This window comes from Plectropomus leopardus, chromosome 10 (assembly GCF_026936395.1).
Source record: "Plectropomus leopardus strain MGB_pleo_1.0 chromosome 10, ASM2693639v1, whole genome shotgun sequence".
NCBI classification, from domain to species: domain Eukaryota; kingdom Metazoa; phylum Chordata; class Actinopteri; order Perciformes; family Serranidae; genus Plectropomus; species Plectropomus leopardus.
In genome coordinates this window covers 18,530,153-18,550,830 of record NC_142185.1, presented here as the reverse complement: position 1 = coordinate 18,550,830, position 20,678 = coordinate 18,530,153, and the positions used below count along the sequence as shown (strand labels likewise).

The 20,678-nt window shown below is 44.2% G+C and overlaps 1 protein-coding gene across 2 annotated transcripts; it reads left to right on the top strand.

Annotated features, from left to right (window-relative positions):
• Window positions 1-12,004: 12,004 nt before the first annotated feature.
• On the top strand, window positions 12,005-19,390 carry cd302 (CD302 molecule). 2 transcript variants are annotated; one of them, XM_042494853.2, is made up of 7 exons: window positions 12,005-12,187; window positions 14,617-14,742; window positions 14,858-14,968; window positions 15,818-16,000; window positions 16,633-16,653; window positions 16,757-17,004; window positions 17,230-19,390. In XM_042494853.2, exons 1-6 carry the CDS (start codon window positions 12,097-12,099, stop codon window positions 16,957-16,959), a joined length of 735 nt encoding a protein of 244 aa, XP_042350787.2. In that variant the 5' UTR covers window positions 12,005-12,096; the 3' UTR covers window positions 16,960-17,004; window positions 17,230-19,390. The 2 variants fall into 2 exon arrangements, with proteins under 2 accessions (XP_042350787.2, XP_042350786.2); XM_042494852.2 differs by having other exon boundaries at window positions 16,757-19,390.
• Window positions 19,391-20,678: the final 1,288 nt, after the last annotated feature.

Below are 20,678 nucleotides of genomic sequence, written 5' to 3'. Positions count from 1 at the left end.
CGCCCATAAGCAATGGAGTTGAAACCCCCCCAACCCCCCCCGAACAACAACCACCCTGCCCCCGAGGCTCTCTGCTGTCCTCTCCCTCCTCACCTGCTCAGGTAGGAAGCACCTTGAATCTATACCCGGTTTATTTTCTGCAGCTTCCTAAATGAAGACAAAAAATACTTACCGTGATTATTCAGGCAGCACTGTTGTCCTATTGCAGCACTGTTGATTGGGCTTGACTTGATATTTTAGTAATGACAGTGAAGATACAAGGACAACAATTCAATACAATCATCTGCACTACCCCAACAATAAATACAACCATTGCAAATCTTTTACTATTCAGTTTTTGTTGGAACCATTGTGGAGAGCTGTTAATTTTACTTTGTGATGACTTTTGATGCCATATTTTTTCCAAAATAATAGAAACACATAAATATATTGCAATATAATGCAGATTTGTTGTGGTATAGTATGTTTAAAACAACCACAAACAATCATCAGATTATTTATTGATTTTTCTTTTATTAATCAATTAATCATTTGGTTTATAAAATAACATTAATTAGTTAAACATGACTGTGGCAGTTCCCATAATCCAAGCTGACTTATTCTGATATCAAAGACCCAAAGATGTTCGGTTTAGAAGCAAATCCTCACATTTGAGAAGCTGAAACCTAAAATGTTTTCATTGATAAATGGCTTAAACGATTAACCAAATGTCAAAATTGCTGCTGATTAATTTTCTGTCATTCGACTAGTCGATTGATCAGTTTATCTTTTCAGGTCTGATTATATTCTTTCCTTTATTAAGACATTGTGATGGTGACTTGTAAAACCCGAGTACATTTGACTTTATGCTCGCTTTGCAAACACAATAACAAACAAAATTTGAAGTGTTATATCATAATAAAAAACACATTCGCGCGTATATTTGAATACATGTTTTGTTTACAGCAGTGTTTCTCAACTGGGGAACCGGGGACCACCAGAGGTCCTTGAGGGAATTCAAGGGGTTTAGAAAAAATAGGGAGTAGTTCATTTTCGCAGCATAATTCACTAAAGAAGTGAGCCCGAAGTGTGGAAGAGTCTTAAGGTCACTATTCATCATAGGTTTCATTTCCTCAATGTTGATCTATTTAAGTTGACAGAATTCTGGTCTTAATTGAACAGCCAAAATCTTTTCAGATGGACAACTCAACCTTAAATGGGTGTATTTTGTATTTATTTTAAATCTTCTCTGTACCTTAAAACATGTAAGTGGGTTTTAAAAGTATGTTTTCTTTAAAACAAAAAAACAAACACACTATTTATCACAGCCATTTAAGAATGTGTATGTTACAAAGAAATAGACTTAATAATTCTCAGAATTCTACTGCTTGCTTTTTTATTACCAGCATTTACTTGTGCTTAATATCATCATCGACACGCAAACTTCTCAAGTAACATTTTAATAGTTGATTTTAACTTCTACCAAAGTCATTTTCTGATAAGATATCTGTAATTTAACTCAGATATGGCTTTCAGGTATTTCATCACCACTGTACATATGATTATTTATGTTGGAGGAAGGTTATGCATTTTCCTCCAGTCACTCTGGAAGGCCAAGGAAAAAATCTTGGTCGCCCTGGGGAGGGTCATGATAGCCACGCCCCTACTCTAATGAATAAAGTGCAGTCCCTAAATAACATTTATTTGTAAAAGATAAAATATAGTAAAAAGAAGGGAAAAAATCAGCAAAGTATCAGCAAAAATATTTAATCACAACATCAGAAACAAAAGTCAACAATAACCTTGGTAGTTCACTGTTGTGGAAAAATTGCTCAATATAATAGTATTTGAATGTCATCATATGTAACAATAAGTGTATAAGTGTATGATCATGATTGTGGTTTAGATAGCCTAGTTTTGGAGGGCTCAGAGTCCCTCTGCATGCAGACATGTGAGGAGGCTCCTAAAAAGAAGAGAGGGCGTCTCCGGGAATTTAGCTGGTTTAGAGTGGCAAGGTGTAGCAGGAGAGTGGTGTTCCCATCAAAGAACACGGATACAGATGTCCTGTTCAGGGTTGATTTATTTGGCTGTGGTTTGTAATAGCAATACCAATAACAATCAGTATAGCAAACACCATACATAACACGCAACATAATAAGATAATTAATGTAACAAGAACTGTATTCTGTCATGATTCCTGCATTCTCCTCCTCTCCTTCACTGCCAGTACTTTTCCACTCACCTCACTCTGCTCTGCTCCACCTGCTAGCCACGCCCACTGCTGCAGCCTGCTCTCCCCTCAGCTGCAGCTCATCTCCAATCCGTGCAGGTATTTAAGACTCTCCAGTTCACTCACTCTTTTGCCAGATTGTTCCTCTGCCATGCATGACTTTCCAGCTGCCTTTGCCAGATTACCTGTTGTCGACTCAGCCTGTTCCCCGACCAACCTCCGCGGCCTGCTACTCCGTGTACCTACCTGCCTTCTGTCCCTGACCACGTGCTTCGCTTCATGCGTTTCTGCAATCCTGACGGCTCCACTGGCAAAGACCTCCCCGCCGACCATTAATGACGATCCTTCAGCCTGCCTCGACGGTACCGCTGCATTCTCGGACTGTTTCTCGGCTACGGATCCTCTGCCTGTCCTCGACCACTCACTCCAGCGTTATCCCCGATAACGCTGCCCATCGTGGTTGTCGGCTTCCCGAGCTACGGGGTTTCCTGCTCTCCAGCCACGGTTGGTTCCAGCTCCGTGTCTTCATCTCGTTGGATTCCCAGAGACATTGTTGGGGTAATTCACCCGAGGAACGGACTGAACATTTGTGAGCTGAACTTTATTCGTGTTGGTTATAATAAAAGTTATTACCAACTGACTTTGAGTGTTAGCGTACTGCATCTGGGTTCATACACACCACGTTTCAGTACAATCTGGCCAACAATGGACCCAGCAGACCCTAGCACTCTGCAGTCTCGCTTAGCCCGTGTTGAAGGAATGCTCCAGCAACACGAGGTCTCAGCTTTCCTCCAATCGCGCTGAGGCTCGCCATTCCGCCGGCGTTGGAGCGAGCTTCTGACTCTGCTGGCTAACCAGGTTCAACAGATGGCCACCACGCTGACTCAACACGCTGTTCCTGGTTCGAGTCCTGCTGCGACGGCTCCCAACTCGGCGCCACCTCCCTGTTCCGCACCCGAACCCCGGGTGGGGACACCTGAACGCTACGCTGGAGATCCAGAGGGCTGCAACCGCTTTTGACGAACTGCTCCATCCTGTTCGCTTCTTCAGCCACGCACATTCGCCACTGAGGGAGCCAAAGTAGCCTTTGCTATCAACCATCTCACTGGCCGAGCACGAATTAATGGGGAACAGCGGAATGGGAGAGAGGCACACCAGCCATGCTTCATTTCAAGCCTTCGCTGATGAACTACGGAAAGTGTTTGGTCCCGTGTCCTGGGTCCTGACGCCCGGGAGTCTACTGAGTCAACGCCAAGGAAGTCGGACGGTCGCCGACTTCGCCATCGATTTCAGGACTCAGGCCCGGCAGAGTAACTGGAACTCGGCCGCCCAGTGCGATGCCTTCCTCAACGGGCTAGCACCATACATCAAAGACGAACTGGTCTCTTTCGCGCTCCCTCATTCCCTCGATGGTCTCATCGAATTGACCACAAGATTGGACAGGCGGATTCAGGCGAGGAGGAAGGAGCAGCGCCTGGAGGGAGGTTCTCACCGGTTCCCAGGTCACCAGCGGGCATCACCACCCCGCAACGCCCAAGCGGACTCGAGTCTGAGGGACGGAGCCAATGCAGGTTAGTCGCACTCAGATTATCTGCTGAGGAGCGTGAGAGACAAGGCGGCTGGGGAGACTCTGCCTGTACTGTGGACAGGCTGGACATTTCTGCTTCCGGGTTGTCCAGTAAAAGGGGGGCCTAGCAGTAGAGAGGGGCATACTGCTGAGCCGATCACAGAACTCTGCTTCCAGTCTCCGCCTTTGTTACACGCAGCAGCTTCGTTGGGTGAAAAGACTCACACCCTGGCCACGCTTTATTGACTCTGGTGCCGGACAAGAACCTGATCGACGAGGAACTGGCCTGGCCAGCTGGGACTAACCCTGGTCTCCTGTCACGCCCTGTTCCGCTAACGCCTGGATGGTCATCTTCTGGGTACCGTGACCCATCAGACTACTCCTGCCTCCATGCTCCTGTCCGCACACCTCACGAGACCATTCAATTCCACGCCCTGAGGTCCCCAGATCTGCCGCTGATCCTCGGATACCCCTGGCTGCGGCCGTCACAATCCCCACATTGACTGGTCCACCGGTTCGATTGTGGCATGGAGTCCGCTATGTCAGCAAACCTGTCTTCAGTGGAGGGAGTCTTCTAAGGGATTTCCGTTCCTGCACCGCCCAGATCTCTTCAGGGGTACCCCACGGAGTACCACGACCACGGAGAGGTGTTTGACAAGGCCAGGGCCACCTCCTGCCGCCCCACCGCCTCCCACGATTGTGCCATCGACCTTCTTCCTGAGCGGCCCCTCCGGCGGTCGGCTCTACTCTCTCTCTCCGCACCAGAGAGAGGCCATGGACACCTACATCAGAGACTCCTTGGCTAGCTTGGTCTCATCCCGACCGCCTCATCTTCTGCCGGGCCGGGTTCTTCTTTTGGGAAGAAGGACGGTTCATCATGCGGCCCTGCATTGACTATAGGGGGTTGAACGAGATCACTGTTAAGAATCGTTACCCTCTCCCTCTCATAGCTTCAGCATTCGAGTTACTGCAAGGGGCGACCATCTTCACGAAACTTGATCTACGTAACGCCTACCACTTGGTTCGTGATCCGTGAGGGGGATGAGTGGAAGACGGCCTTCAATACCCCACTGGACACTATGAGTATTTGGTGATGCCTTTCGGGCTCACCAATGCCCTCGCAGTCTTCCAGGCCCTGATTAATGACGCCCTCAGAGACTATCTTAACAAGTTTGTGTTTGTCTATCTGGACGACATTCTGATATTTTCCTGCTCCAGACAAGAACACGCCCATCATGTGCAGACTGTTTTGCAGCGCCTCCTCAAGAACTCCCTGCATGTAAAGGCGGAGAAATGTGACTTCCATGCATCCTCTGTCTCCTTCCTCGCTATATCATCAGTCACAACAGTATGGAGATGGATCCTGCTAAGGTCTCCGCCATACCTCATGGCCTGTTCCCCGATTCCCGTAAGCAGCTGCAACGCTCGGATTCGGCCAATTTCTACAGAAGATTCATCCGGGGTACAGCACGGTGGCAGCCCTCACGGGCGCTTTTACCTCTCTTCCAAGGTTCGGTTCCGCTGGTCTTCTGAAGCTGACAACGCCTTCGACCACCTCAAGGGGCGCTTCAGCTCTGCTCCCATTCTCCTCATCCCCGATCCTGATGGACAGTTCGTGGTGGAGGTCGACGCCTCGGATGTGGGGGTGGGAGCAGTTCTTTCACAACGCCAAGGATGGGAAGCTGCATCCTTGCGCTTTCTTCTCCGGCGCTTGTCTCCGGCGGAGCGCAACTATGACATCGGTAACCGTGAGCTCCTGGCGGTTGTTGGCACGCTGGAGGAGTGGCGACACTGGCTGGAGGGTGCCAGGGTTCCATTCGTGTGGACTGATCATAAGAATCTGGAGTACATCCGAACTGCAAAGAGACTCACTTCGCCAGGGCCCGCTGGGCCCTTCTTCGCCTTCCGCTTCGCTCACCTCTCATACCGCCCAGGGTCCCGTAACATCAAGCTTCCTGACGCCCTGTCCCGCCAGTTCCTGGAGGAGGAGGAGGAGTCTTCTCCCTGACCGCATCCTTCCTGCCTCCCAACTCCTGGGATCCTCACATGGGAGATCGAGGAACGATCCTGTCGGCCCTGGAACAACAGCCGGTCCCAGTTCATGTCCCCAGAACCGGCCTGTTCGTCCCTGAGGGGTTCAGATCAGAGGTGCTACAGTGGGCTCATTCTTCTCGCCTCACCTGTCATCCTGGGATCACCCGCACTAGAGAGGTCCTGCAACGACGGTTCTGGTGGCCCACATTGGTTACTGACACCAAAGACTTTGTGAACTCCTGTCCGGTCTGTAATCAATGTAAGACCTCTGCCAGGCTCCAGCCGGTCATCTGCATCCACTTCCTGTTCCTCATCGCCCATGGTCCCACATCGCCTGGATTGGCCACCGGTCTGCCACTGTCAGGAGGCAACACCACAATCCTGACAGTGGTGGATCGGTTCAGCAAGATGGCGATCTGGTGCCCTTGCCCAAGCTCCCCTCTGCCAAGGAGACTGCGGGGTTGCTCCTCCAGCATGTGATCAGACTGCACGGCATCCCTTCTGATGTGGTCTCCGATCGGGGCCCCAGTTCGCCTCAGCTTTCTGGAAGGAGTTCTGCCGACTTTTGGGGCGCCCGCCAGCCTGTCCTCCGGTACCATCCCCAATCCAATGGACAGACAGAACGGATGAACCAGGAGATGGAGACGGCGCTGCATGGCCTCATCTCACCCGCCTCCTGAGTCTTCGCAGCTCTGTGGGTGGAATTTGCCCACAACACCCTTCTTCAGAGCTCTGCCACTGGCCTCTCCCCCTTCCAGTGTGCGTATGGGTACCAGCCTCTGTTTCCCTGCCCAAGAGGGGAGACGGCTCACCGGTGGAGGACTTTATTCGTCGTTGTCGCCAGACCTGGAACCGAGCCCGGCCCACGTTGTTGCGGGCCGCGGGCCGCCACACCCTGACGGCTCATCGACGCCGATCACAGGCTCCCCCTACCAGGTGGGTCAACGGGTTTTGGCTACCAAGGACCTTCCGCTGAGGGTGGACTCCAAGCTGGCTCCTAAGTTCATCGGTCCGCTCCCCTATTGAAAAGGTCATCAACCCAGTGGCTGTCCGCCTGACGCTACCCCCGCCATGAGAATTCATCCCATCGCTCCACGCCTCCAGGATCAAACCGTCCGGGAGAGTCCTCTGCAACCTGCCGCCAGCCGCCTCCTCCACTCTAGGATCATTGACGGGCACCGCTTACACGGTCCGCCGCTTCCTTCGTCCAGGCGCCAGCAGGGGTCTCCAGTACTGCCGATTGAGGAGGTACGTCCGGAGGAACGGTCCTGGGTTCCGCTCGCCAGGTCTGGACCGCCGCCATCGAGGACTTCCATAGGCGCTATCCGGATGAGCCGCCCCTGCTGTTGCTGGTCGGGTCGTCTGCTCCTGCCCGCCCTCCGCTTCTTCCCCTGGCCCTTCTGGTTTGAGGACCTGTTCCAGGGTTCTGTGCCGCCAGGGGGGATCTCCTTCTGACGGCTACGACGGTGACGGTGACGACGGCGACGACGGTGACGTTGGCGACGACGATGACAACGATGTCGATGACGTCGATGACGGGGCTTCGGCCATGTCCGAGGAGTTTTGACCTCCTTCCGGGCTCCCCGCCACCGCCTGCTTCTGTGATTTTGGGTTTGGGACGTCGTGGGCCGTCCCTTGGGGGGGGGGTTCTGTCATGATTCCTGCATTCTCCTCCTCTCCTTCACTGCCAGTACTTTTCCACTCACCTCACTCTGCTCTGCTCCACCTGCTAGCCACGCCCACTGCTGCAGCCTGCTCTCCCCTCAGCTGCAGCTCATCTCCAATCAGTGCAGTATTTAAGACTCTCCAGTTCACTCACTCTTTGCCAGATTGTTCCTCTGCCATGCATGACTTTCCAGCGTTCCTTTGCCAGATTACCTGTTGCCGACTCAGCCTGTTCCCGACCAACCCTCCGTGCCTGCTACCCGGTGTACCTACCTGCCTTCTGTCCCTGACCACGTGCTTCGCTTCGGCGTTCTGCAATCCTGACGGCTCCACTGGCAAAGACCTCCCCGACCACGACGCATCCTTCAGCCTGCTCCTCGACGGCTACCGTTGCATTCTCGGACTGTTTCCTCGGCTACGGATCCTCTGCCTGTCCCCGACCACCACGACCCAGCTGCTATCCCCCGACAACGCTGCCCCACGTGTTGTCGGCTTCCCGAGCTACGGGGTTTCCTGCTCTCCAGCCACGGTTGGTTCCAGCTCCGTGTCTTCATCTCGTTGGATTCCCAGAGACATTGTTGGGGTAATTCACCCGAGGAACGGACTGAACATTTGTGAGCTGAACTTTATTCGTGTTGGTTATAATAAAAGTTATTACCAACTGACTTTGAGTGTTAGCGTACTGCATCTGGGTTCATACACACCACGTTTCATATTCATTACTCAAATATCATATGGATCATATGACATAAACAAATCACCTCACACGAGGTATACAGACTATACAGTATGAATTAGCTTATTAGCTTTGACCACGCACCTGCATAAGATAACATGAGCTTATATGCGCAGCTAAACAAATACACATTAACACAATGTTAACATCCAACTTCTACAGTATAATGTCATTAGACTCACTTTCTGGCATTTACACACAACAATAAACCTGCAGGGTACAAGTGAATGACAGTAAAGGCAAAGGAAAAATACCATCTATCCACCCTTGTGTTAGGAAAGAAACTAAACTTCAGGGCACTGCATTTCACACACAGGTGTGCTGCATTCAATAGCTTCAGAACAACTATGGTGCGTTCAAGAGCATGGGACATATGAAAACTTACAGAGAAACAAACCAGTGGTGAAAATCTTAATTCAATAAACAAGTCAACAACACATTAACAGTGTGGGCTTTCTAACACAGCCGCCACCGACTGCCTGCATAGATGGTCGAATCCAAGGTAGAAAGACCACTCAGGTAGGTGGATCTTCATCGGCGTCTTCAAGCTTAGGGAGCTGGACCAGACGAGATACTGGTCAAATGTATGTCCAATCCTTGACCTTAATGGCAGCAGTCCATCAGCTCCAGGGTAAGTAGCTGTCACTTTCCCAACTGGCCATAAAGCTTGTGGGAGCTGAGGATACACAGTGAGCATCACTTGGTTCGGTTTGAAGCATTTCTCATCTTTCTGCCACTTCTGTCTCTCCTGTAGGCTAGGCAGGTAGTGACCCTGATACCTCTTGACTGCTTCCCTCCCCCGCAGGATCCAAAACCGACGATGCAGCTCTGCCAGGACTCAGGAGTGTCTCATCCAAGTCCTGGATGATAAGGTTGGTCAGAGGATGCTTTGGATCTAGCAAGACCAGGTGGATGGTGTCTGGCTCTAGCTGATCCACTCTTCGTAACCTCCCCCCAACTCTGAGGAGTCCTGTGTCCCTAACGTACTCTGGAGATAGGGAGCCCAAACAACTGGAGGTTGGTAAGATTCTCAGCTTTGATGTAATCTGCTGCTTTGCTGGGCGAGTTAGGGTTTGGATTGGCCGCCTCGTGTAGGGACCACGCTGTTGCCTGCATGAGGTCCTTCCATGTGGAGAACATGCTGACATCAGGGAGTTGAGGACAGGAGTCGACAGTCACTTGTCCACAAAAGGAGGATTTCCTCAGTTCGCTATCCTCTGGCTCTGGATAAATTGATGGGCTGGTTGGCCAATGGTCATCAGTGTCACTCAGGAAGTCAGGGCCTTGGTGCCACCGGTGAGGTCGGGACAGCTCCTTCTAGGTCTTGCGCCGTGTGATATCATCAGCGGGATTGTTCACGCTCTCCAAATACCTCCAGTTGTTCACATCAGTTTTTGTGGCCACATGTGTACCACAAAAACTTTGTAGTGGCAAAATTCTGACCTGATCCAGTGATGAATGGTAGTAGAGTCCGACCAGATGACCTTTCTGATGGGTAAGGTGAGCTCAGCTTGAAGGACATCGGCTAGCTGAGCACCAGTGAGAGTGGCACTCAGCTCCAGCCGGGGTATGGAGAGTTGCTTCTTAGGCACGCGGGATCTGGCCAGGACAAAGGAGATATGGACTTATTTCTGGGCATCTTCTGTCCGTAAGTAAGTAACAGACCTGTACGCTCTCTCATAGGCGTCGCAGAAGATGTGAAGATCTCTACTTGAGGTTGGTGAGTCTGCGGACACTGGTGCATAACATCTGGAGATTTCCATCTGGATCAGGTTGGGAATCTCCTGTTCCCAGGTGAACCATCTTTCTCATAGGCTCTGTGGCTGGATCGGGTCATCTCAGCCGATTTGTTACTTCCAGAGATCTTGGAAAAGAATCTTGGCACTTGTGGTAAAGGGTACAATATAGTCTAGTGGATCATGTTGACAGTCAAGTACATTATACACTTTCTTCAGCGTGGGTTCAATTCGCTCTACTGGTCTATGTTTGTACTTCAGGGGGTCATCGAGGCAGTCCCAACGTAAGCCAAGAGTTGGCTCCTGAAGGCCCATACTGGATTGAGAAAGCCATAGCTCACTGCTCTCGGATCTGGTGTCGGGTGGAAGATCTTCAATGGCAGCTGGAACGTTGCTGGCCCATTGGCGTATCTCAAAGCCCTCAGTGTGGAGCAAGATGATGCTTCGCTCCGAGCCATCGTTTAGTACTGCATAGGTCTCCAGTACTCTGTCTTGATTATGAAGTGAAACTTTCACAATCTTCAGCATTACCTTGGGGGATCTGTTTGGTCTACCCAGGTACACCTTCGCAGTAGGAGCGGCCACCATGAGCACACTCTTCTGGGTTTGCTGGACTGCATCATGCAGTACAGTCAGATGTTACTCTTTGCAGGTATTGCAAGGTCTCTTGAGGGTGCAAACCTCGGGCTTGTGAGATCGTCCGCACTTCCAACACCAATGTCTGTACATTAGCCACCTCACGATCTAGTTTGTGTTCAGTTTCTTGAACTCTGTGCAGGCATTCAGGAAATGCTCTTTATTGTGGCAGTGGGAACAGTATGGTTTCTGGTTTGGATGAGGACTTACGGTTCCTTTGGAGCCGTGGTCATCGCTGGCAGTGAGGAGGCTTCTCCTTCGGGTTGTTGAAGGGATGGTGGTCCCTCTTCTTTGGCTTGGGTGCTTCATGGGTATAGAGTGAAGCTGCTCTACCTGCTATGCACTTGACTTGGGATTTCATCCATAGCCAGGAACTCAGATCAGGTAAGTGTAAGTTTTGGTCGGTACCTGTCCATAAGAAATGACCACAAAATGAGCAAGACAATTCCAGCAAATAAAATAAATAAGTAAAAACAAGAAAGAAAGTTTAAAAAACCTTTGAACAAGTGCTTAAAAATCATAATAATTTGTAAAAAAAATAAATAAATAAATAAATAAAAAAATTTTTAAAAATATGTAATTAAGATAATTTTAGCTTTACAATTTGCAATTTGTGGAACATTTCTTGTCATGTTGCTAATGCCTTTTTCCCATGTTTTTTTTTTAATTCAGAGGTTTAAATATTTTTGAAAGGCTTTGAAAGCCACACAAGAAAAGTGAAGCTGCTCCAGGTTTTTTAAGGGTTAAACATGTGCTTTCAAAACTATACTTCAGTAAAAGTAAGAAGAATTGTCAGTACATTGTAGTTAAAGTAGCAAAAGTGAATGAACTCATTTTGCAGTAAAATGCCCCATGATAATATTAAACTCATATATTCATGTGAGATCAACTGTGGCTCATGTATTTCGTTAATAATCAAGATGAAATTGACCATAAAATAAGTTTGTTTTCTACAGCATTTACAGAGAACATTTAAGTATGTTTTAGTACATACAGTTTACACTGTACAGTATAAATCCATAAACTTCAGCAAATACTGTGTGTGCAGCACCACCCAGAGGTTCCTGTGTGCAAGATAATCTGAGCCTGAACCTGTCTGTAGTTTTTATTTCTATCATACTAACAGAGTGATTGAATTACCAGGAGACTTTTCAAAACATTAGCCTAAATTTGCATATTGTGTAAGAACTGGATTTTTATAATGTAATAGCCTATAATCGCAGATAAAAGCATTCAAATGGCTCTAATTTCTTGCCAGTTATGTGAAATCAGTGTAATTACAAGCATCAACATTAATTTGTAATGTAGGTGAAATGAATGTGGTATGATTTGTTGCATTGTGTGTTCACTGGTGTAGTGTTGAGCCTGGTGGTGAGTGTTACTGAGCTGCTTGTGCTGTACTGTAGTATGTGTGGGTGGGATCTCGCGCTCACGTTGGCGCTGCAGGCACGAGAGAGTCGAGCAACAGTCCGAAAACTAGTTTGGTGCTGTATGACTACTTGTGTCGGCTGTCATGGAGTCAGTGAAGAAAAATCACCGCTCTCTGTCAGTAATATGCTGTGTCTTTGTGTTGTGTGTTCAGCTGCGGCTCTGTTTGACGGGAGGTAAGACTTTAAATCTTCGCAGTGAACGTGGTGTCTTATTGTTGGCGAGCTATGATTCTTCGCAGCCGTTAAAAATAGCATTGCGTAGGCCCGTGTGTTTGCTCTTTGTACTTAATGTTTGTTCAGTGTCTCCTTTCTCTCGATGCGGCTTGTTAGTAACGTTTGTCCAACTTTCCTGAATGTCGACACTGTTGTTTTGTATATAGCAACTTAACTTTTGAGCCAACGTTAGCGAACACGTAGGTTAACAAAGTTTAAAGCTGTGTGCTTTCCTGTGTTGCAATACTACTTTTGAGCAAATTAACCAACGTTAAGACCGTGTTTTGCCTTCAGGGGTGATTGAATAGCAGGACAGCATTTTTGGGGATTTTGCTTGAAGGTGCCTCATGGCTCATTTTGACAGTAAACGTCATGTGGAGTAATGTCATTCAAATGGTTACACACTGCAAACGTATTAACTGTTAAGTAAGTTTATTACCAAGTTAAAAAAAAAGAACAGTTGCAAAAATGAGACACTTCAGATAAACTATCAACATTTATGAGGCGTGTTTTTAAAGTAGGGGAGACCGGGGTCCATCGGCACGCAACTATTTTCAGCTCTTTTGAAGGTCACAGTGGCAAAAATAATAACCACGATTATTTTAATTTCTATTAAAATCATTGACTCATTGACTTTGAGAATATCAGGCATTTATTTAATATTAAGTCGGGTGATTATTTTTTATACTGGATGTTTTTTTACCTTTAAATACAGTGGAACTTGAAAAACAATGAAAGCTTTGTGCTGCAACCACGACTGTGTAACACATCTTGCACATGATTGTAGTTTGTTAACATTACGTAATAAAACCTAACCCGACTAATATAATTTCACAATACATAATGTTTACAGTATAAATAACGGCAAAATGAGTTTTGAGTAAGGATCAATAATTGTATTCCTAACTCAGGAGAGACTCAGTAGCCATTTCTCCATTATCTTTTTACACACTGTTTTCAACCAAGCCTCCAGGAAGTACACCAGCCTCTGATGCAAATTTTACAAAGTGGCCAAAAATGGTATTACACTGTCGGGGTTGGTCACGTGATGCCCACTGGCCCAGAAAGACTTTTGCCCACTGATTTACATTGGAAAAGAGACGTCTGTAAATAATATTTTTTTGTGAGTGTCATTTAATGACAGCCAAACTCTATGCAGTCCTTCGTTTCATTGTAACTGTGGCATTTTAACTTTGTGCCAACCAGCTCAGTGATTGCGCTGGTTGGCACAAATACACAACATGACTTAAATCAAAAATCAATCCATTTTTAGAAAACATCTCAGCTCATTTTAGAAAACATTTGTGCATATTAAAACATGTTTTTCTATAGCTAAGACATTAACCTTTAATTTACTTCTGGTTAGAATATTGTAACATGAATTATATTATACCAACTATATTGGTTTCCACTAACTTGGGACCAGCGGTGGACCGTAAGTACATTTACTCAAGTACAAGACTTCAGTACATTTGAGAGGTTTTGTACTTTACCTGAGTAACTTTATTCTGGTTTTATGCTACTTTTTATATTTACTCCACTACATTTTAGGGGCCAATGTTGTAATTTTTGACTCCACTTCATTTGTCTACTGCAGATTCGGATTATTAATACAAAATACAAATCAACTGATAAATTGTGATGAAATATTATAGTTGGAGCTACCCTGCAGTATATAACATAGTTGAAAATTAGCTTCACCTTTACCAGCTGCAATATTAAAGTGATGTATGCATCAGTAATTACAATACAGCAATATTGTATAAATTATTCTAAAATGAGCTGTTCTGCATAATGAGTACTTCTGCTTTTGGTACTTTAAGTATGTTTTGATAATACTTTTGTACTTTTACTGAAATGATATTTTGAATGCAGGACTGTTAGTTGTAACATAGTGTTTGTACACTGCTGTATTTCTACTTTTACTTTTTAAGTAAAAGATCTTAGAACTTCTTCCACCCCTACTTGAGACAAAAAACAGAGCTGCATAGAGGGGGAATAATCTGATCCCAAATAACAGGTGCAGCAGTTAAGGGGGGAACAAGTGGAACAGTCCAAAAAAGCAACACACCATTTCTCAAGCACAGACTCAAACTGTAATTATAAAGAGGAACAATGGTCACAAGTTGAAACTAACCAACAGGGTAGTTTCAAATTTACAGACATGTACAGTCTGTTGGGGGTTATAAAATCCAGCCAAACATTATACAAACACGTTTCAGCATCTTAAAATAGTGCTTTGTTTATTTGTTTAAGTCAGCTTTATTTCATAAGATGCTTTGTTAATGTTCCTGCAGCTTCTAAGTCCTCCTGCACAGATGTAAGATAAATCTAGATAGGTCAAGTGTCAAATCTTTCCATTTCCGGGCTGTCCCGTGATTTTTTCTCAGACTGCCCTGCAGACGGACGCACCTGGGTGCCATTTGGAGATGGGTGTTACCACTTTGTCCATGGAGAGGAAGACAAAATCAAAAGCTACACTTTTGAGAGAGCAAAAACTCTCTGCCAAGGATTCGGTACCTAAGACATCTTATTATCAAATATTTTATCAAGGACAAAATGAGAAATGGACTGTATGTATTCTCAATATGTGCATGACTTTGATGTCATTTAATGCTATGCTCTTTCTAGAGCTTTTGACCATCCAGAGCGCCGAGGAGAATGACTTCGTCGTTAAATATAGCCCAGAGGTTTGGAAAAACAATGTCAACGTGTGGCTGGGAATGTATTATGATACAAACAGTAAGTACCATGTGACCGGAGGACTGTAAAAACATGCTGGTTAACTTCCATGACATAAAATCTGACTCTCTATAACAATCAAAAAGGAAAAAATGCAACTTTTTACGACTGTTTGGTGGTAACTAAATGGAAAACCATCACTGGATCTTGAAGGGGCGTTGTTTCAGATGTTTGTAATAATTATAAAGCAGTTGGCCTTAAAGTCCAGTTATCACCTGTGTCTTTTTGGATTCAGTATACTGTTAATTCTAGTGAAGGCAAGTTTATCTACATATTACTGAGCACTTTTTGGACTTGTTGTCCATGTTGGCTTAAAAGTTGAGTGTGAAGGTTTATTCTTGACCTTCGTAACAGTATTTTGACCAAAGAGATATATCATCTTAACTCAAAAATTATCTGATATATTTTCAGTTTTATTGCCAGCTCTGTGTTTCAGTAAATCCTCTATTTTGTTGAAACATATTTGATTTAGAGACTATCAAGCTGTTAGCCCCTGGTCCTATTTTCTGCTGGTGCTTTTAAAAAGCTTGTAGGACAACACTTACTCATCCTTGTCTTTAAAATTCTGGCACAACTTCAGGAAATCCTGTTTTTTGAAGCAGTCATTGGAGGCACCGTGTTACCAGAGAGTCCATAAATCACATTTCAATTACTGTAAATCCTGAGGAGCAAAACACATTTACGTTCAACATTATTTTGTGCTGCAACACAGCTCAGTGCAGTTTATGCTGGACAGAGACTAAATGCAAAATAAAAGGGACACTTCCACCATCATACTGACATGTCTGTCATAGTGGCCATAGTCTGGCTGCCTGTCATGCTGCAGCACTGATTGGTGTGTCTTGGCAGGTGACAACATGAAGTGGTTCGATGAGAAACCTGTAAGATTCATTAACTGGGAGGACAGCCCCTCTCCAGCAGACCTGGTGCCCTTGGATACATGTGTGACTTTGCACAGCAACACAGGAAAGTGGGAAAATGTGAGCTGCCTGGACCAGGCGGAGAATGGAGTGGTCTGTGAGACAAATCAGAGTAAGATTTAAGTCTTTTTTTGATGCTACATATAAGTAAGGTTCATGCAGATATTAAATGGCCTTTGATACATTCATCTAAAACATGCCAAGCAGATAGTCAGTTTTTTCTGAATTTGTAAAATCCCAAAATAATGGGTAAAATCCTTTTTTTTTTCGCACGCACCCTGATGTATTTCTTGCAGTAAACTTTTTATTTTTTGACTTTTAAGTGTGTTTCAGTCATTGTTTTCAGTTAAATATTCAACCTGACCTGCGCCTTTCCTGATGCTTCATTATGTTTATTATGAATATATATTTTTTTATCTATATATGCATGTCATTCTTGTTGTTTCTTTATTATCATTATTGTTAATCGCTATTTTTTATTATGTACTGACTTTATTATCTGATTTTTTAGAAATGTCCTTGGGTGACTTGAAAGGTGCTTATATATAAAATGTATTATAATTATTATTGTTATTGTTATTATTATTATTATGCAGTCTTTTAGATCTAGATGATATTAAACTTCCAGACTTTCTGAAAGTGAATCCATGAGTATGTAGCTAGGATTTTAGTAAATGTGACTTCAGAAAATATGTTCGGGATTGTTTTTCCAATTGCCTCACAATGTGTTTTTTTTTTCTTCAGAGGCAGAGGAAGCCAAGCCGAGTAAGTCGACCTTTGAACTCTTTCAGTTATTTCTTTACTTATTCCCATGTGACCTTGTGCTTACAGTAGTGACCTTCCTTTCATTGTTACTTGTTCTCCTCAGAACCCAGCGCGCTGCTGTCCGCCCTGGTCATTCTCAGTGTGGTGGCTATCATGGGAGTCTCAGCAGTTATTTGGTTCCTGCACCAGAAGCACAATCTTGGCTCCGGTATCCTCACGGCTTTCGAGTACCACCCTCCGTTCCGAGTCCTGGACACAGACCGGTCCTGCCTGGTGGAGGCTGAAGAGACCGACAGTGTGCCGTAGGAGAACTTCCTCACTCTGCCACAACATGGAGCGCCTCTTCACTGGGTGTGTGTTCATGCATTAAGAAGTCCACTCTAAACAAAAACAGTTACTGAAGTAGTTTTGGGTTAACACATTTCAATGTCATGGCACAGAATAATGTAGTGTGATTGTGAGAAGACTGACACCAAGCTTATTATAATGCTATTTTCTCATGTGGCACATAAAAATCGCACTACTTTTGCTTTTTTGTCATCTGCGCTAACGAAAAATCATCTGTACATTTTTCAGATTGGTGCATCAGCAACTGCAGCAGCCTGGTCTATGTCGTGTAAAATTATTGTAATCAGGCACAACACATTTCTATTGGGATAATTATTTCTCTCTTGCATATAAAAAGTAACTTGCTATTGCTCGTTGAAAGGGGGAGAGATTAAATAAAGAGCAAAGCTTTTAAACTTTTTTTTGTGAGCAGACAGAAATGATCAGCGATTTAGTATTGCATTGCCATAATCTTTGGGGACCAACAAGAGGGAGCTTGAGATATAAATGGTCACTTGATGCAGCAGAGACAGACTCCCTGACGTTTAGTCCCGGGTATGTATCAAGCTTCAAAAATGCTGGATATTTCACATAATGCAACAAATTACGTTTCCGTTTGACCCTCCCTGCCTGGTGAATGTTAATGACTTTCAAACTAATGGAGTGTCCTGTACAAGCAGTATTAAAATAAACAGGAATACTCTGTCACAGGCTATCAAGGGTCCATGTGAATAGCCTGAACAGAACAAAAACCCAGCTAGTAATTGCCATTTTGACTTTCCAACACTTCGTCTAATACCTGAACATGAGTATTGACTGAAAGCGAGTACTGATCTGATAACATGGCGCTAAAATAATAAATAAAAGCCTTATTGTGTTAATCCTGTAAGGATGTGAAATAATTGCTATCCCTTTGTAAAACAAGAACAATGCCATAGAACTTTTATCATATTATTTTTATAATTTGATATTTTGCTCGCAGCTAATGTTACGCTATTTACCAGAAATGAACTATTCTTGGCCGCTCTAAAACAGTAGTAGCTAGTGGCTGCACAGCCATGGTCGGTAAAAGAAATAATGGACATAGCTACCGTGATGTCACCATGGGTTTGTGCACTACTAATTTGAAAACTCAAGTTTTGGCATTTCGGCTATCTTGGTTTTCTGGAGCAAGAAGTGACCATATTTTAGACTGGAGCTGTGGAGGAGTGAGGGGTAGATCTGACTCACAGACTGTAGTTATGCCTTGCAGACAGCCTGTCTCTCACAGGACTCAAGGACTCTGCCCTTAAATATGTGTGACTTTGGGCCTTAATGAAATGTAAAGAGGTGAGATACAAAAAAACATGTAGCCTCCGTACAGTTGTCATGAATGTTGAAATTAGGTATAGAGGCCAAAACTATTTTTTTATACCAGGCCATAACCATGTATATTTCTACTGTAATGTTGGGCATTTTATAGGGATTGACACTGTTTTGGAGCCAGCCTCAAGTGGCCATTAGAGAAACTGCAGGTTTTGGGTCTGGCTTAATATTTCAGCCTTGGAGGTTGCAGCTTGTGCACAGCACAATTTGCTGTGTAGATTACTGTTTTAGAGTGAAAAAAAATATACAGGAAGACTGTAATTTCATCTACTTTAAAATTTACTGGTAAACAACGAAGTATCAGATCAGTGCAAAGACCAGCATACTCAGCAATACCAAATCAAGCAGTTTAGGCAGTATGAGTATTCCAATTCCAGTATCGCTATCGGAACAACTCTAATGTAAACCACTGAGATAGATTTGCACAGTCAGTGAAGCAGTTTCTGTTCCAGATAAATGTCACTTTGAAAAGAAAAGCCATCCCTAAAGCAAAACTGTCAGACAAAGTCCTTATGAAGTTCCTTGCATTTTGTCCTTGGCTTCAGTTTTAATGGTGACAAGGTTAGAGACTTACCAAATATAGCCAGTAAAGCCAGGTTTTGTTAAAAAATAATTACACTGATGAAATCGATTTTATTCATTCCATAATATATTTAGGTGGCTTTAATAAAAAATAATCTACATTCACAGTTCTTCAATCCTTTATATGCTGTTTATCTGGCCAAAACATGCAATGTGTATTTTTGTGTTTCCTTTCAGCCCTGTGAAATCAAATCTTAGTATTATCTTAGCTTTATTTTTAGGATTAGTCATGATTTGGTGTTGGAAATAATGAATCCTTCTGTAACATTAAAAGACAATCAGTATTTGGCTGTGTGATGGGTATCCTGCAGGATGATGACGAGACTTTATAATATTGTGTAAAATACCCCTCTTAATACTGTTGTACACTTTAACAGCATGAATGCTTTTGTGCAATATTTGAGATTTTGCAGGAACCGAGCCGCTTCTGAGTTTTTCGAAATAAAGTGTTTGACAATAAAAAGGGCTTGTCCTTTTTTTTTTAGGCAGTAACAGGAAGTATTTCTACCATGGAGCCAGTTATATGTTGCCTTCCAGCTGTCGGTTGGCCAGCAGTGTGAAAGATTTGCAAGAAAGAAAGAACGACTCCTCTCCAGTATGTGTGATCTATATAGAACATTTTTGCTAAATATATATGCATAATTGAGGAGATGAGGATGAATTAGGACACAGAAATTGGGGATAGAGTTTAATTAGACCTGAAAGGATATCTAAATCAATGTCATGTGAAAAGTGCCACTCCCTCCAAATGTCCAGTGGCTCTGTTGACATCTCAGCGTGGGCCGAGATGAAACAGAAGTCAGCAGGAAATCTTTTTTTTTTCTCATCCCATTTACACACGTCTAATTTTAGACTTCCAAGAAGTCTTGTCTTCTGAAAATTTCTCCTTAAAACTCAACTGCATATGCATCCTTTTTTTGAGTGCTTTCTCTCAATGTTTTTAACCTTTTCTTGTGGACTATAAATAAAACTAACAATTACTGATGTAAATGTTACTGATGCACACTGATAGAAAACCATAACAAAAACCTTTTCCTCCAAACATTCCAGGTAATGTCTATATTTGGCCACAAGGTGGGACATTGAATCACATTTCTGTCAAGTCCCTTCCCTGACAATACTTGTGCGAGTATTTGTTGTTGAACAGAAATCTATAAGAACACTGATTTGTAGTAAGGACACACCTGTGTCTTGAGGCAACAAATATCTATAAACAAACTAAACACAGTTGATGAAATACAAGATCTGATCATGTCTTCAAGCTGAGGTCAAGGTCTTCTTAGAATAAGAAAGTCATGTAGTCTCACTGTGGTGGCCAATGATTAACGCGTTATGCAAGAGGAATGTCCAAATAGCCGAAAGTAGCTGCAAGAGAAGGCCATGGCTGCATTCAGTGTCAGGTTATGTGTGATTGGTTGGAGATGCTAAACTGTTGCTTCTTGTAAGCTCTGCAATGTCCTCTGACAATAATGATGTAATTTGAAAAGAGCCTTGCATAAACAGAGCTTAACCCTTTTAAACCTGAAAAAAAAACGGTTTAATTTCTTTAAAAATATGGGCAGAAAATGATGAGCAACTTTACAAAACATGGCAATAGGAAAAGAAATGTACCTGCAAATGAGAAAACAAAAACACACAAGAAAATGACCTTAAAAAATGCTGAAAATTAAATAGATAGATTTAGTTTTTTCTGTTTTTTTGTTTCCCCTTTTTGTTAAACGTATTATTTATTTTGTCACATTTTACCAAGT